We start from the raw sequence: 14,370 nt of genomic DNA on the forward strand, positions 1-14,370 counted from the left end.
ATATGGATATTGCTAACACTCTGCAGACACACTATCAAATGAAAGATTCAAGGCACTCATTCAATTTTGTAAAATAAAATATTTTCTATTTCCAATTATTCATGGATACATTTGCAGAGATACAAGTGAAAGTACATCAAACAAAGTCAAGCCAACTCTTCTACAGAGCTCTACTTTGCTGTTCGGCAGCTAAATGAAAATAAAACTGCCACCTTTAACAGTGGAAAAACTCCGAGTGCATGCTGGCAAAACTTGTAACGGTGACTGTTTGAAATCCAGATTTCCAAAATTACTCATAATACAGTAGCAAAAAAAAAAGACATAGAGAAAGAAAGGCTAACATCGAAAGAGTAATTTTAAGACGTGATTACAGGAACAAGTCATCAAACTGCACGAGTCGATAGAGAGACGAGTAAGAAACAGACCCCTCTGAAAAGGGAGTCCTTCGAAAGCTACGAAAGAGCAACAACGGATTGATTTTAGCACTTGTCGTGTAATTTGTGGGGACTTGAGTCCACCTGCTCCCCTTATTCACAGCAACATGCATTTGAGAATGAGCCCGCACTGTCGTCCAGCGCCCTGCAGAGCGCCACCGGTCGGCGGGTACACTCGCCGGGTCTCGTGAAGATGACATCTGGAGGACATTGGACCGCCGAGTCCTGGAAGGAACCCCATGGAGGGACTCGTGGGAGCCTACAGACCACGGCTTTGTGAACGGGCTAAAGTTTAGTATAAAAAATATCACTTCCTCGTCTGAGTTCTCCCGTCTTCAACCCCCCCCCCCCACATCCATCATGGTGAACCTGGAGGAAGAAGAGGAGGATGGATGAAGGTACAGGCCTCTGATGCTGAAAGCTCACGTTGTACAGTAGTCCCTCATTTTCCGCGGGGGTTACGTTCCAAAAACAACCCGCAATAAATGAAATCCGCAATGTAGTGATCTTTATTTATTTTAGTTATTATACATGTACATAAATGTTTTAAGGCTGTAAAACCCCTCACCACACACTTTATACACGTTTATCAGTCAGGCATTAATCTAAATAGATTGTTTCAGTATTATAGAATGAAACCAAAGATCAAAACCTGTTTTCAGAACTAAATAAAAATATATAGTACGTACAGTAAACGTTTTCCTGTTAATAATGTTAAGGCGTGCAGGTCGAGGAAAGAGCAGCTTGGAGTGCAGAAGAACAAATATTCTACTCGTGCTGTCTTTAGCCTCTCATGCTGCTTTATTGGATAGCTTAGCACAGCGGAGCGGCAGCGGCTACATGTATAAACAGGAAGAAACAAAACCCAAAAGGGACCTGACGTTTGTGCTCCTACAAAATAAAAGCCTCTTTTTACACAGAGAATAAGAGCGCTATTAAACAAACGCTTAACAAATAAACATGATAGCTTTTAGAAATAACAAATTTAATTTTAATAATCAACCTGTGAGGTTGAACACATAAGAAGTTATTAATAGCAACTCGCGCGTATTTCACAGTTCCTCCGACCGCCCCTTCGTCCTTCCCCGTTTCAAGGCGCGTTCAAGTGCAAAAAAAAATCTGAAATTGCACTAAAAAACTCCGCGAAGCAGCGAAGTCGCGGAAAATGAACCGCATTATATCGAGGGACTACTGTACATCAAACCGGGGCGTGGTCTATGCCTCAGCCTCATATCCACCGACAACGTACCTAATTACCATTCACTTGTGTTCCTCTGTGATCGCTCGCTGCCCTCTCTCTGCTGCGGTTCTCTCGCTCTTCATCTTCCTCATCCCGCTCCTCGTTTCCACTGTGGTTCTTGCAGTATAATCTAAAACACACACACACACACAGTTTTGTGTGTAAGATAATGAACAGCTCTGATGCAGTTGGGAACATTGATGTTGTACAGTCAAGGTTTGCAGATCAGGAGTTGCAGATATTCTGCGGAGTCTTTCTGACCCCCCCCCCCCCCCATTTTCTTCTCATCCACGTATGCAAGCCCAAACCTGCTGCTAACTTCATGCTACTTCATCAAATCAAACAGCCGGCAGTGGTAGAGAACAAACGTAGGCAAAATAACGGCTGGAGGGACGCAGAATCACGAATTAAAACAAGGGGGGGGGGTGGCAGAGACAAATGAAATGTGAAGGTCACTGGACTTTACTTTATTATGGCGAGAGCATGCTTCTGCTGCCTGAATGAGATCTTTCTAGATTCTTCTTATTATTGGCGGCTGCATACAGCCTGTAGTTGTGTTACTGTCACCTAGTGGTGGTAGTAATCCATTACCACCAGGCACAGGTAAAAGCAAGGGGGGAAACATTTGTATGGGAAAAACAGTGATTTTATATATGAAACATTAAATATTCCAAAATAAACGCCCCCCCTCAAATTAAACAATGTACAATCTAATAATAATAAAGGCTTTACAATATGTTTTGAGGATGCAGGTGTCCAGTTTTCTCGCCAGGCCTCGATGTGTTTTGTAAACAAACAGTAAACGTCCTTCTCAAATCGGGCCGAGGTGCGGCCGTCCATTTTGAAACGCAACCCGCACGTTGTGTATTTACCCGACACCGATTGTGATAAGTGTGATCCAGGACCGATCAATCTCAGTCGTGTTTTGAACTTGCCCTTCTCCGACCCCCCCCCTCCCTGGCTTAAGCCGTTTAGTTTTCTACCCACTGCGACATTGCTGCAGCTTTCTTGACGACGGATCTGAACTCACTTGTAGATTCCCCGCGCCATGTTTTCAATGTACTTGGCTTTGTCCTGCAGGCCGCAGTGATAGTGGTAGGTCTTCACACACGCCTTGATTTCACACCCAATGGTGGCACCCAACTGAGTGCAGAGGGTGCATTTCTGGAAGACAAAAAAAAACAACCCCAGCCCATTATTTTACAGTAAATTAACACAGAAACAGTCCTTCAATCTAAAGTTAGACACAACGTTCCCACCATTCTTTTCCCCCTCTTGATTTCCTGGATGACCGTTTTCACATCGAAGTTTCCAAATTCAGCGCGTGACGTCGTCGTCAGCTGCACCGTCCCCGAGGAGAACAGCTAGAAAGGATCACAGATGACGCGCGCAGCCCTTTGGGCCGACTCGCAGCTCGAGTCTTTCGTGACCGCTACCAATCTTACCATGCACTTATAGTGCGCGGCCACTTTCTTTGAGTTATCCGTGTGAAGCACTCCTCTCGTTTCGTTCTCTTCGTCGCCGGCGTGGCAAAAGCCGCAGCGCTGGCCGCCATCGGCCGGGCTGGCCCTAAGGGGCGACCTGTCCCGCTGAAAACACAGAGCAACAGTTTAAAAGGACACGTGCTCAGTGGCGGCTTAATGGACGTTTCACACGCTGCAACAGGCCTGCCTCACATGGGACGAACTCTCCTCATCTGCAGCCTGTGAGGAAGTGGAACGGGAGTCTTCTGACTGGCCACGAGATCCACCCTTGGCTCTTCCCTTCTCAAACCGTCCCCTCCCCCGACTTTGCGGAGGTGAAGCGTCCGAATCATTGGCCGCAACTCCGTCATCCTCTGTGGTGTAAGATTTCATCGTTACAGTACATTTCACAGCTAGAACGGGACTCCGCCACGTCCGATTACCGAGCCCGACTCATGGATTTCCACAACCCTCCGCAGTCATGGAAATCAATTCCACTCATTCTTGCAGGGGAAAAAAAATCTAAACGTTGGGGGGGAAAAAATGCACATCTCACAAATTTAAAGGAAAGTCGTATTAAAAAAAACATTATATGGGAATTAGTTCTAATTTTTGTGTCATGAAGGAAAATGTCCATCAATATATTTCAAATGAAGATACTGTGCACGACAGAATCTACGGTTCCGTATCGCTGCGGCTGCAATTAACTGGAAATGACCCGAAAAATAATCGAGAACCCGACGGATTTAATCTCGCCCCCTTTAACTAACGCGATTAATACGTCCATGAAAGTGTGAACTCGTTAACTGTCCAGTTTAAAAAAGGAAAACAACCCCCCCCCCCCGCTCCAAATCCCCCAAAAAAGGGGAAATATTGGAGTAATTGTGACATCAATTTTTACGTCTACTTTCCATAAAAGCCATGAGAGATTTTCATCGCACCTTTTTTTAAATCTTGATACCTTTCAAGAAGTTACGACAAATGCGCCAAGAAAAATCCACTTTTAATCCTGATCCGACTAGAAAGTAACCGAGTTGTACTTGGACCTTGTCCAGCCATTCCACAGTCATTAGCTGGAGAGTACATAAAAACGATGTGTAGTATAACAAGTGTGTAAACGTACTTTACCTTGAATGGCATTCTGTGAGGCATCCCTGTGTTTGCGACAGTACACACTGTTCGGGAGCAAAATAGATAGATTTAACTTACCGGCAGTTCAAGTTGAACGAAAAATAACTTTTGTTGTACATCGATACGCAGAAGCAAAACGTACAGGTAGATGCCTTGTGAGGGATTATCTTGGATCTGGGCTTTGTCTTTCAGAGCACAATAATAGTGATACGTCCTCGGGCACGTCTTCACATCGCATCCGATGGTCGCACCCGGCCGGTGGCAGGAAGAGCACATCTGGTGGGCGACACAAACACGCCTGCGTCTTTCAGAACCACCGCTGAGCACGCACAGTTTCAACACATTTCATTAATCGAAAGCGCTGACCTCTAATGTGATTTTTATCTAAAAATAAATAAATAGTATCTCTTGTTGCTTGGCGATGGTGTCTTTAAATGTATGGAAATGAAGCTGACAATAATGCATGACATTACATTCATATTAAAGAAATAAGCAAATTGTCCCTAAGGATTCTGGATAACTCTATATTTGACAGAGCTCAACGTTCATGTACACGTTTGTCTTTGTCAGTTTAAAGTCAGACTGAGGAACGAGTCACACGGACACGTCAGGATACCCGACTGGAATGACGGCGCACGCGTCACCCTGCAGCTCTCTCAGCACACGCTGGGAAGGGACGGAGACACTCACCAATTTATTTCCTCTCTTGATCTCCTTCTTCACATCCTCGATGGAAAATCCTCCGAGGTTGTCACTGTCTGAGTGGGTTGTGACCAGGGCAGAGGAGAAAAGCTGCATAGGACGTTTATAGTTGGTTTGTGTTGACGTTTTAACATCATGATGATTATATATGCAAATCTTCACATTCATTTTCTCCGAGTATTGCTGATGCACCATTTCACACAACTGCCGATTTAAGATTTACATCGATGTGGTGTGTTTTATGATCAGAGCTGAATTCAGGGTATTCTTTGTAGATTTCCTGTAGATGTGATATTTTGATCACCCAATTGTACAAAATTAACTGAATATGATCAAGCGTATATCCGATTTTGACACTCGCAGTCATCCTTGGATAAATTTCATCACAGATCTACGTTTAACTATAGAAAGTACTTTTTCTCGAATAGATGTGTTCAAATCTGGAATGAGCTACGAGTGCAAATGGCAGACTCTGAAATTATCTGTTTTTCAAAATCGCCCGGTATTGCATGTTTTCCAACCATACTTGAATCGGGGGGTTGGTGGCTGGATAAATGGCCCTGCCAATTCAGTTATTGAGTGTAATAATGTTCTTCTGTCATGCTTTATGGGAAGAAAGAAAGAAAGAACACTCCCTCTGCTCTTTCTAAGATAACCACAGCATCTGACATATTTAAATGTGATTATAAACTAATGAAAACCAAAATATTATATCCCCCCTATGCCTATAAATCCTACACCCTGACCCTTCAAGTGGACAAAAATGTCCACCTGTCATTTAGCTACCGTATTTGTACTTATTCTCTAAATCCTTGAGGTGACTGATTGAGTTACACTAAATCACTTGATGCCGATGGATTCCAGGATTTTAACTCCTTCATGCAATTTTGACCATATCTGCGTGCTGAAGGGTCATGGATGAGATTAAAATGCTTTACATGGTCAAATTAAGGACTTTCATGATGAAAGTTGGGATTTTCAAATTTAACTCAAAATTAGACCCCGCCCCTGACCAAAAAAGGTCACTCCTCTGTGACCTTCTGTTGGATACTTTCTAGAAACAAAATGGACAGTTTTGTTCAAAGAGTCATAGATAGATTAAATATGGATTATGGGGTCAAATCATGGGTTTTCTTGCTGAAAAATGAAATTTCACCCAGAATTTCAACAAAAATCAACTCCTGTGAAGGAGTTTTCAATTTCTAAAATGGGCCAAAATGTCCAAGGGAAACACAAGGGTTAAAAACATAAATATAAACACAACATTTGAATAATCAACATCTGTGTGTGACATGAGCAGCAAGCAGGCGTGATCTTTAATTTTTATTTTTTTTATCTGAGACTGAGAGGGTCAGGAAGAATGAGCTCTTCTCACCATGCACTTGTGGTGAGCAGCCAACTTCTGGCTGTCGGACACAAGCAGCTGCCCGCACTCCTTGTCCCGGTTGGTTTTGCAGAAGGCACATTTCGGCAGCCGTGCCGCGGCTCCTTTCCTCTGTCCCGACATGACCAAAAGGCTTGTTTCCCCCGCTTGCCAAGGTTTCTGATGAAAACAAATAAATAAACTCACCAAACATGGAAAAAGTGAGAAACACAACTCACACGGGCTGCAGGTCCTTTAAAACCACCTGTGAAAACAAGTTGTGAACTTCACTCCATCACCCAGCAACGCCGGCTCACCAGGTCTTCTACAGCTTTCACACACACACACTGGTGCATTAGTCAGGTGTCTGGCTGATCGCTGGAGCCCACATCTGAACCAAACTGGAGGCTGTAAGACTTTAAATGGATCCCAATGTGAAGGTGATGCCAGGATTCTTCTTGAGATGGTTTTTAAAAAAAATGTAATAGTGAAAAAGCAACTTTTAAATCCTTAACACATGCTTGAGTCGTTGGATTATTTGTGCGTTCATACCTGGGGCGGAACATTTGTAAATGTGAATATTATACATGTAAATATCTGAATATCTATTGGCTGCTAAAAATCCATTCTCGATTCCTGAATGAAAAGGACTGGATTAGGATTTACTGGCAACTTGTGGAGCGTTTGCAGACTGCAACCAACTGGATACCCCCCCCCCCCAGTCTCACACTCTGGGGCTGCTAGTAACATGAAGAATACGAAAAAGCTTTTATAGAGCCACTGTTTGGCTCCTCTGTTCTACGCTACCCCAGAAACATGGCTCTGCAGCAAGGTGTAATCTGTCGGAGAGCGAAGGTGCATTAAAGCAGTCAAATCTAAGATTACCAAATCATTGTTGGGCTCAGGTGATTTCTACGTGAAGGAAATAATAACCGTGAATATTATGTTCCATCGTTGCCCCACATTCCTGCACGGCGGACCTTAACAAAAGACGCCCTGTTCTGGAGAAATATGTTTTCTTTCAACTAAATGTGACTATTGTAAATTGATGGGGGAAAAAAAAAACTGTTTTCCACAAACAGCTGTAATCAAAACGTTCACCTCAACTGCTGAGCAATTAAAGACAAGTGGAACCGTGTGTCTTTAAAATAAAAAATAAGAAGCACACAGTGTCTGATGGATGACACACGGGGGCCCAAAAAAACTGTGTTGCAGGACGACAACCTCGATTTCTGGCTGACGGTGCTCTGGAAAGTTGTAGCATGAATACTAAAAATCCACAGAATATATACATATATATATATATAATACTAAAGATCCACAGAATATAATCTCAGGAAGGGATTTGATCCCGAACGCGTCACGTCCACACTGAATGCGTGGGTACACGACGAATTCAAGCCTCAAACAGTCCATCAAAGAGAGAGTTTTTTATTTTATTTCTAAAGCACAATAGCTGCGACGCTTTGATCGAGCCATGCCGGCCATGCGAGCAGGGCCAGGATCCCACTGCGGCGGGGCTACGGCAGGGGAGCCAGCGCGCACACGCCACGCCGTGCGTGGAAATAACACCAAAAACATCCTTTATTTCATCCCCTGCTCTTTACTCAGATCTCCTCGGAATGTGATCCTGCTCGACAGAGCGAGATTACAGTGAATTTAGTGCGCGAACAAGCAGGAAAACACAAAGAATACGCTCCGTTTCTCGCGTAAAGTGCGGATCGGAAGGGGGTGTGTGGCTGCCCCCCCACGCAACCAGCGAGAACGGAAAACTATTTCCACTGTGAACATCTTTAAAGCCACGAAATCACCTCCCGAGGCCTTTTCACGGGGGGGTGGGGGGGGGGGGCAATAACGCACCCAGGTCGGAGCATAAGACTCCCCGACATTTATGTTCACGCTGGAACACCAATAATTGGGAATATTTCCCTTTAACTGGGAAATGATCGACTCTTCTAAACCGTTTCGAAGTAAAGAGCGCCATACGTGATGGATCCCCCCCCCGCCCGTGAAGAGAGCTCAGCTTGTCCGCCAGAAAGACGGCCTGAAACGGCAATAGGCCCTTAAAGCCCACGGTAAACGTCCACGGGGAAGCTCCACCGGGCCCGGCCTCTCACCTGCTCGTGGATTCGAATCGCGCCGACACGCTGGAAGAGACGGAAAACTGTTCCGAGTCGTGTCTGTCTCTTCCCGTCCTTCTAAAGTAGACCGTGAGCTTCTCGCACTAGCATCAAGCTAGCTAGCGGTGTCCAAGGTCGCATGACTTCCTGGTACGGCTTTCAAAATAAAAGTCCTGTCTGAGCAACAATGCTGAAATGTTTTAAACGTGGAAAAAATACAGGAAGTCAATTTCTTTAGGAAACCCGTGAATTGAAAAAAAGAAGAAGAAGAAAACAAACTGCGAAATTAGCTCTGAGGTACTGTAGAAATGGTCCAGATGCACATATTACCATAGGGCGGCCATGCTTCACGAACATCTCGAAGATATTTGACGTTTTAATGTCAGAGATGAAAGAAAATAAGAGATATTGCATCTTATTTGTTACAAAATCTGTTAAAAATATTTGTTGGCAGCTGTTGGGTTGGGACTTGGGTTTGGAACCGGAGGTTCAAGTCCCGGACTGGTAGCTGAAGAGGGGCCAGTCTACCTCCAGGGCACTGCTGAGATGCCCTTGAGCAAGTGTGTGTGTGTGTGTTGTGTGCTGCATGACAATGGCCACAATAAAGATTCTTCTTCTTAAAATCAGGGCACCTCCTGAAGCCACAGAGTCATTTTGCATAATGCAATTTTATGGAACGTGCTGAAATGCGGCCGATGTGCTGGTAATGCGTCCGAGGTGCGCCTCGAATAATAATAGTAAGACTTTCTCAGATAGGCTCCTACAACTTTATTTGTACTAAATTCACATGTAGCATGGTTTAAAAGAAATCCTAAATGGAATAGTAATTAACAATAGTAATTAATAGTAATAATTAATCTTTTATAAAATATTTAGCAACAATTTTGGACATGAGTGGAAGTTATTGGCAGCAACAGGTTGAACTCTACATGAACTTTAAGATTTGTACCAACTGTTTTTAGGATTCATTAAATCCATTGAACAAACTATTGAAATGTTTATGACCAAAAAAACTTGGGTAGATCTACAACCAATGCAGAACAATATTGTCTTCATTAGCGTTGTGTGTTATCCTTAACTGTTGTTACGGAACATCCCAAACCGCTACATTAGACACAGCTTTAATCACACGGATCAAAAATGAATAGCATTTGTTACAAAGATTGTCATTCAGGAATCTTTTGTGTTAGTAACAACCCACGGAGAGATGAATAATGTTACATAATGTTACATGAGCACAAACCACCAAATTGAGCTCCTATTGTTGGAATAAAAGTTGGCATTAGAGTTGTCACCTCTGTCAAGGGCTCTGTCATGGTTAGTTGGTAGGTTTTCAGCAAAATAAGACAAAAAAATAAAAATCAAATTTCCATGGAACTTGGAGGAAATTCCGGGATTTATTTTCAGTTTATTTGGTAGTTTCAACATAAGCCCTATAACAAACAACCAACCAATAAAACAAATGCACTCAAGTGAAACAACCTTTAATTATGGTTACAGGTAAATTACAGCATAATATGTGACATTAATTATAAAGTATATTTGGATTGATGTTGAAGATTTGAGTAGAAGGTATATATTTTTTATATTATAAAACTTGATAAAACTGAAAGTCCATGCATATACTATTAAAAGTCGGTCTCAAAAGTGTGATATACATTTCTAAGCACAATTTCGACTTTGTTATGTTAGCATAATGACAATAAAGAATCTTGAATCTTGAATTTCAATAACCTTTATTCTCCCCACGACTTAGGTTCACTCGATGACATCTACAGGGCTGCTCGACAGGGGCGGCTTGCCGTGCGGGTCTGTTTATGTCCACCCACACGACGTGTTCAAGAATAAAACATGCGCACATACAGAGAGAAAGGGGGCGTTTCATACAGCCATTTCATGAAAGTGATTGGTTGAAATGAGTGGCAGTCATCTTGTAGAGGGGAGGGGGGAGAACATACCCCGCCCACTGTCCCCGAGAAGCGAAGCGAAGCGGAGAGGACCGAACGGAACAGGGAAATGAGTTGTCAGACAGGCCGGCCCAGCGACTCTGTCTCAGCTAGCAAGTTGGATGACAGACGGTCACGAGTGGGAAGAGTCACAGTCGCGACAGCCATGAAGGTCGTTCCTTTGAGCTGTTTGTAGCCGCAGCCGCCGGATACCGTCACGGACATTTTAAAGTCTCTGTGGAGAAACAGAAGTGGGAGACAACTCGCTAGCCCGCCAGCTAACCTTTAGCCACCTTCGGCTTCGGAACGACCGTTCACTCGGGTGAGTCCTGCCTGACAGCACGGAATTGCGTAGTTCAGAAATTAATGCGCCCCGTTTCCCACGACGAGGTCTACTTTTCGCCAAACTCGCAGTTAAACGGGTGCGATATTTAGCATTAGTTTGCGCTGCGGATGAATATTTCCACGGAGTTCCTATTTCGACGTTTTAGTCTCTGGTGTAAATGTCTGTTTCATAGTCTCGTGTTTAATTTAGGGATAAATCCGTTTATAAGCTGGGCCACGCACCTGGGCCACGCACCTGGGCCACGCAGGTCCCGTGGTAATGGGACGCACCCGCCCGCATCGCAGGTCCGTCAACCGGTTCAGTAGCAAGCCTCTGTGTGTCTCTCTGCCCTTCAACGCTGCGACGCAATAATCCAGCCTGACGTTCACCAGCTCGGATCATTATAACGACCCTCCCCCCCCCCCTTCCCCCCCTTTGATCAGAGATTTGGGGTTCGATCAGCAGTCCCTCCAGCCATGCCTTTTCACTTTGGGAAGACTCAGAAGAATCCAGCAGAAATCGTGAAGAGTTTGAAGGAGAATGTGGCACACTTGGAAAAGCTGGAGGCCAGCGACAGCAAGAAGTGCGAAAAGGTCGGCGAGAGTTTTTATTACTCTTCTTACATTTTGGAGTTTGACTGTGAGTCGATGTTTAAAAAAAAAAAGAGCCAATGTCATTCCGTCTTTTAAGGTCGCAGAGGAAGCGTCCAAAAATCTGGCTTCGCTGAAGGAGATCCTGAGCGGAACGGGTGACAAGGAGCCTCAGACCGAGGCGGTGGCCCAGCTGGCCCAGGAGCTCTACAACACCAACCTGCTCATCGCTCTCATCGCAAACCTGCAGAGGATTGATTTCGAGGTAGAAAACGAAACAACAGAGGCCTCGTTTCTCTGCTTTAATTAAAGTGTGTAAAAAGAAGTGACCTCTTTGTTTACGCAGCGAGTTAGCAGTGGCCCGTGTGCACCCCCCCACCGCCCCCCCACCCCCCAATGTGAAAATCCATACCAAAATAAAACCACCTACGCATGTCAGTGACTCGTCTTTTTCCACTGCGCTTTGTTTTCCAGGGCAAAAAGGACGTGGTTCATCTGTTCAGTAATATTGTGAGACGTCAGATTGGCACCCGCACCCCCACCGTGGAATACATCTCTTCCCATTCAGAAATCCTCTTCATGCTCCTCAAAGGGTGAGAACGTCGGCGCCGTCCGGCTCTGCTGCGCGTTTGACCCGAGTGGAGCTTCACGCCGGATGTACCGCCGGACGCAAAGACGCTCTAAAGCAGCGGCCCCCAACTATTAAATAAATAATTAATAGCTACACAATGTCCACGCACCATAAATTGTGGTCCTTCATGGTTTTTTGTTTCATAAATTCCACATTCTTGTCTTTTAATCCGGGTTCTGGTCTCAATGTGCAGAAGCAGTTTTGAAGCAGTTACGTTGGAGAAAATCCGGTAGTTTTTCAAAATAAAACACCTTTTAGACGCTAATAATCGATACAACGGAAATTGTATACGTTAGTTGTTCTTTCTTTGCGGCCCGATAACAAATGCCTCACGGACCGGACCGGTTGGGGACCCCTGCTCTAAAGGACGTCCTGGTGAAACATCCCATTCCCTCATGTGACCTGGGATTTCTGCACGCTTTGCACAGTATGAGTTTAGACAGCTCCCGGGGTGGGGGGGGGGGGGGGGGGGCGAGTGTGAACTTGTTGCGTTCAGCTGTGGGGTTGAGCCTTTTAGATGTAAGGGAGCGATAGAACTGACGTCACGGTAAAGTAAACATGTCTTCCAGCTGAATTGTGTTTTGGTTCGTTGAGGTTTTGGATAAAAGTCTCATCTTTTCACGTTTTCCCGTCTGGAATGGCTTCTTGAAATGAGTTTTTGAACTTATTTCAAAAAAAATTGTCTGGCTTATAGAGATTTCTATTCAGGTTGAGTTTCCCTGATAAATGTCAAAGCGTTTCATGTCCTGTTTTCCTTTTGACGTTTTCTATTTCCTTTTTGTTGAATCGATGCTATTTTAAACGCTGCCTGAACTCAACATGGACCGTGCAGCTATGAGACGGCAGACGTGGCCTTGAACTGCGGGATGATGCTGCGGGAGTGCCTGCGACACGAGCCTTTAGCACGGACGCTGCTGTCCTCTGAGCAGTTCTACTGCTTCTTCCGTTACGTGGAGCTCTCAACTTTTGACATCGCCTCCGACGCATTCGCCTCATTCAAGGTATTCCAAGATTTCGTCTGCGGCGATTCTGGTCTGGCTTTCTGTTTCTAGAATCATCAGCAATATGCAGCTTATATTTTGGTCTCTCCCCCCCCCCCCCCCCCTCCTTAGGATCTCCTCACAAGACACAAAATTCTGTGTGCGGAATTCCTTGAAAGCAATTACGACAAGGTGAAGTTTCTCGTTTGCCTTTCAGTGTTTAATTGTGCTACTTCTCACGCCGCGCCTGACAAACCGTTGCAATGTTTCTCAGGTGTTCACGGAATATGAGAAGCTCCTGAATTCTGAAAACTACGTGACCAAGCGACAGTCTCTGAAGGTAAAAAGCTTCGCCCTCCGTTTGAGTTAAAGATGTAGAGCTGGAGACGCCAGAACGGCCTGAAACGGTTAGATGGGCTCGTCGCGTTCCACAGATCGGTTCTTATATCACCCGAGATATCTGCCGGTACGTCCTCTCCATCTGCACTGGAACATGTCTGGCAGACGTGATGCAGAATGCGAGATGAACTTTCTATTTATTAATTGCTGTTTAAAATATTTTCAACGCTGTGATGACAAATGTTTTTCATAAGTTGCCTTCTGACAAGGTCTGCGTTTCCCGCCGCGCTCCCGTTTCAGCTCCTCGGGGAGCTCCTCTTGGACAGACACAACTTCACCGTCATGACGAAATACATCAGCCGGGGGGAGAACCTGAAGCTCATGATGAACCTGCTGAGAGACAAAAGCCGAAACATCCAGTTTGAAGCGTTCCACGTGTTTAAGGTGGCGAGCTGCCGTTGCCGTAACGTCCCGTCGATCCCCGTCGGACCGTAAAACGTTACGCATCTCTGTCTTCTCTTCTGAAAGGTGTTTGTGGCGAACCCCAACAAGACTCAGCCCGTGCTGGACATCCTGCTGAAGAACCAGGCCCGACTCCTGGACTTCCTGGGCCACTTCCAGACGGAGCGGTCGGAGGACGAGCAGTTCTGCGACGAGAAGAACTATCTGATGAAGCAGATCCGCGAACTGAAGCGGCCCCCGGCGCCGGAAGCGCAGGAATCCTGAGGAGGTGGAGCTGAGCGCATCGGCGGGGGGGTCGGGGGGGGGGGGGGGGGGGGGTCGGTGGTGGTCGCAGCTTCGTTAACATTTAATATCTACTCCCTTCTCTTAGAGTTTTGTTTCTGTTTTTTTTTGTGGGTGTGTGAGCGTGTGGAGGTGATTTCCATCCAGCGACCTGATTGGGCCAAAAAACAACCCCCCCCCCCCCTCCCCCCCGTTATTTAACCCACTGCGCTTCTCCCTTAGCGATCGTTGCACCCGACTTTGTTCTCGCGGCGCCGGGCCTTCGAGCTGTCGCCGTTTTACTTGCCTTTGTCGCTGGCGGAGACCGAATGACACGAATGTCATTCCATTCAAAAACCAAAAGTAAAAAGTAAATGTAATGT

General features: G+C 45.3%; 2 protein-coding genes across 2 annotated transcripts; one reads left to right on the forward strand and one right to left on the reverse strand.

Annotated features, from left to right (window-relative positions):
- Nucleotides 1-104: 104 nt before the first annotated feature.
- phf6 (PHD finger protein 6) lies at nucleotides 105-6,477 on the reverse strand. Its single transcript, XM_068740496.1, has 10 exons — nucleotides 6,346-6,477; nucleotides 4,959-5,060; nucleotides 4,411-4,544; nucleotides 4,266-4,312; nucleotides 3,351-3,511; nucleotides 3,120-3,263; nucleotides 2,934-3,038; nucleotides 2,705-2,838; nucleotides 1,684-1,804; nucleotides 105-803 (listed from the first exon to the last, which is right to left on the reverse strand). Exons 1-9 carry the CDS (start codon nucleotides 6,475-6,477, stop codon nucleotides 1,684-1,686), a joined length of 1,080 nt encoding a protein of 359 aa, XP_068596597.1. The 3' UTR covers nucleotides 105-803.
- Nucleotides 6,478-11,200: 4,723 nt separating this feature from the next.
- Nucleotides 11,201-13,990, forward strand: cab39l1 (calcium binding protein 39, like 1). Its single transcript, XM_068740438.1, has 8 exons — nucleotides 11,201-11,317; nucleotides 11,415-11,579; nucleotides 11,789-11,907; nucleotides 12,778-12,946; nucleotides 13,058-13,117; nucleotides 13,200-13,265; nucleotides 13,565-13,708; nucleotides 13,793-13,990. Exons 1-8 carry the CDS (start codon nucleotides 11,201-11,203, stop codon nucleotides 13,988-13,990), a joined length of 1,038 nt encoding a protein of 345 aa, XP_068596539.1.
- The last annotated feature ends 380 nt before the right edge of the window (nucleotides 13,991-14,370 follow it).

The sequence above is a fragment of the Brachionichthys hirsutus genome, chromosome 6 (genome assembly GCF_040956055.1).
Source record: "Brachionichthys hirsutus isolate HB-005 chromosome 6, CSIRO-AGI_Bhir_v1, whole genome shotgun sequence".
In the NCBI taxonomy this organism is placed as follows: Eukaryota; Metazoa; Chordata; class Actinopteri; order Lophiiformes; family Brachionichthyidae; genus Brachionichthys; species Brachionichthys hirsutus.

Excerpts from the sequence above, each read along its gene's own strand:
- phf6 (XM_068740496.1), bottom strand. The coding sequence starts at position 6,477 with ATGTCGGGACAGAGGAAAGGAGCCGCGGCACGGCTGCCGAAATGTGCC. Across the intron at positions 4,313-4,410 it reads CCCTCACAAGGCATCTACCT|TGTGTACTGTCGCAAACACA; the intron begins GTACGTTTTGCT and ends GCTCCCGAACAG. Across the intron at positions 3,264-3,350 it reads ATGAGGAGAGTTCGTCCCAT|CGGGACAGGTCGCCCCTTAG; the intron begins GTGAGGCAGGCC and ends CTGTGTTTTCAG.
- cab39l1 (XM_068740438.1), top strand. The coding sequence starts at position 11,201 with ATGCCTTTTCACTTTGGGAAGACTCAGAAGAATCCAGCAGAAATCGTG. Across the intron at positions 11,318-11,414 it reads ACAGCAAGAAGTGCGAAAAG|GTCGCAGAGGAAGCGTCCAA; the intron begins GTCGGCGAGAGT and ends CCGTCTTTTAAG. Across the intron at positions 11,580-11,788 it reads TGCAGAGGATTGATTTCGAG|GGCAAAAAGGACGTGGTTCA; the intron begins GTAGAAAACGAA and ends TTTGTTTTCCAG.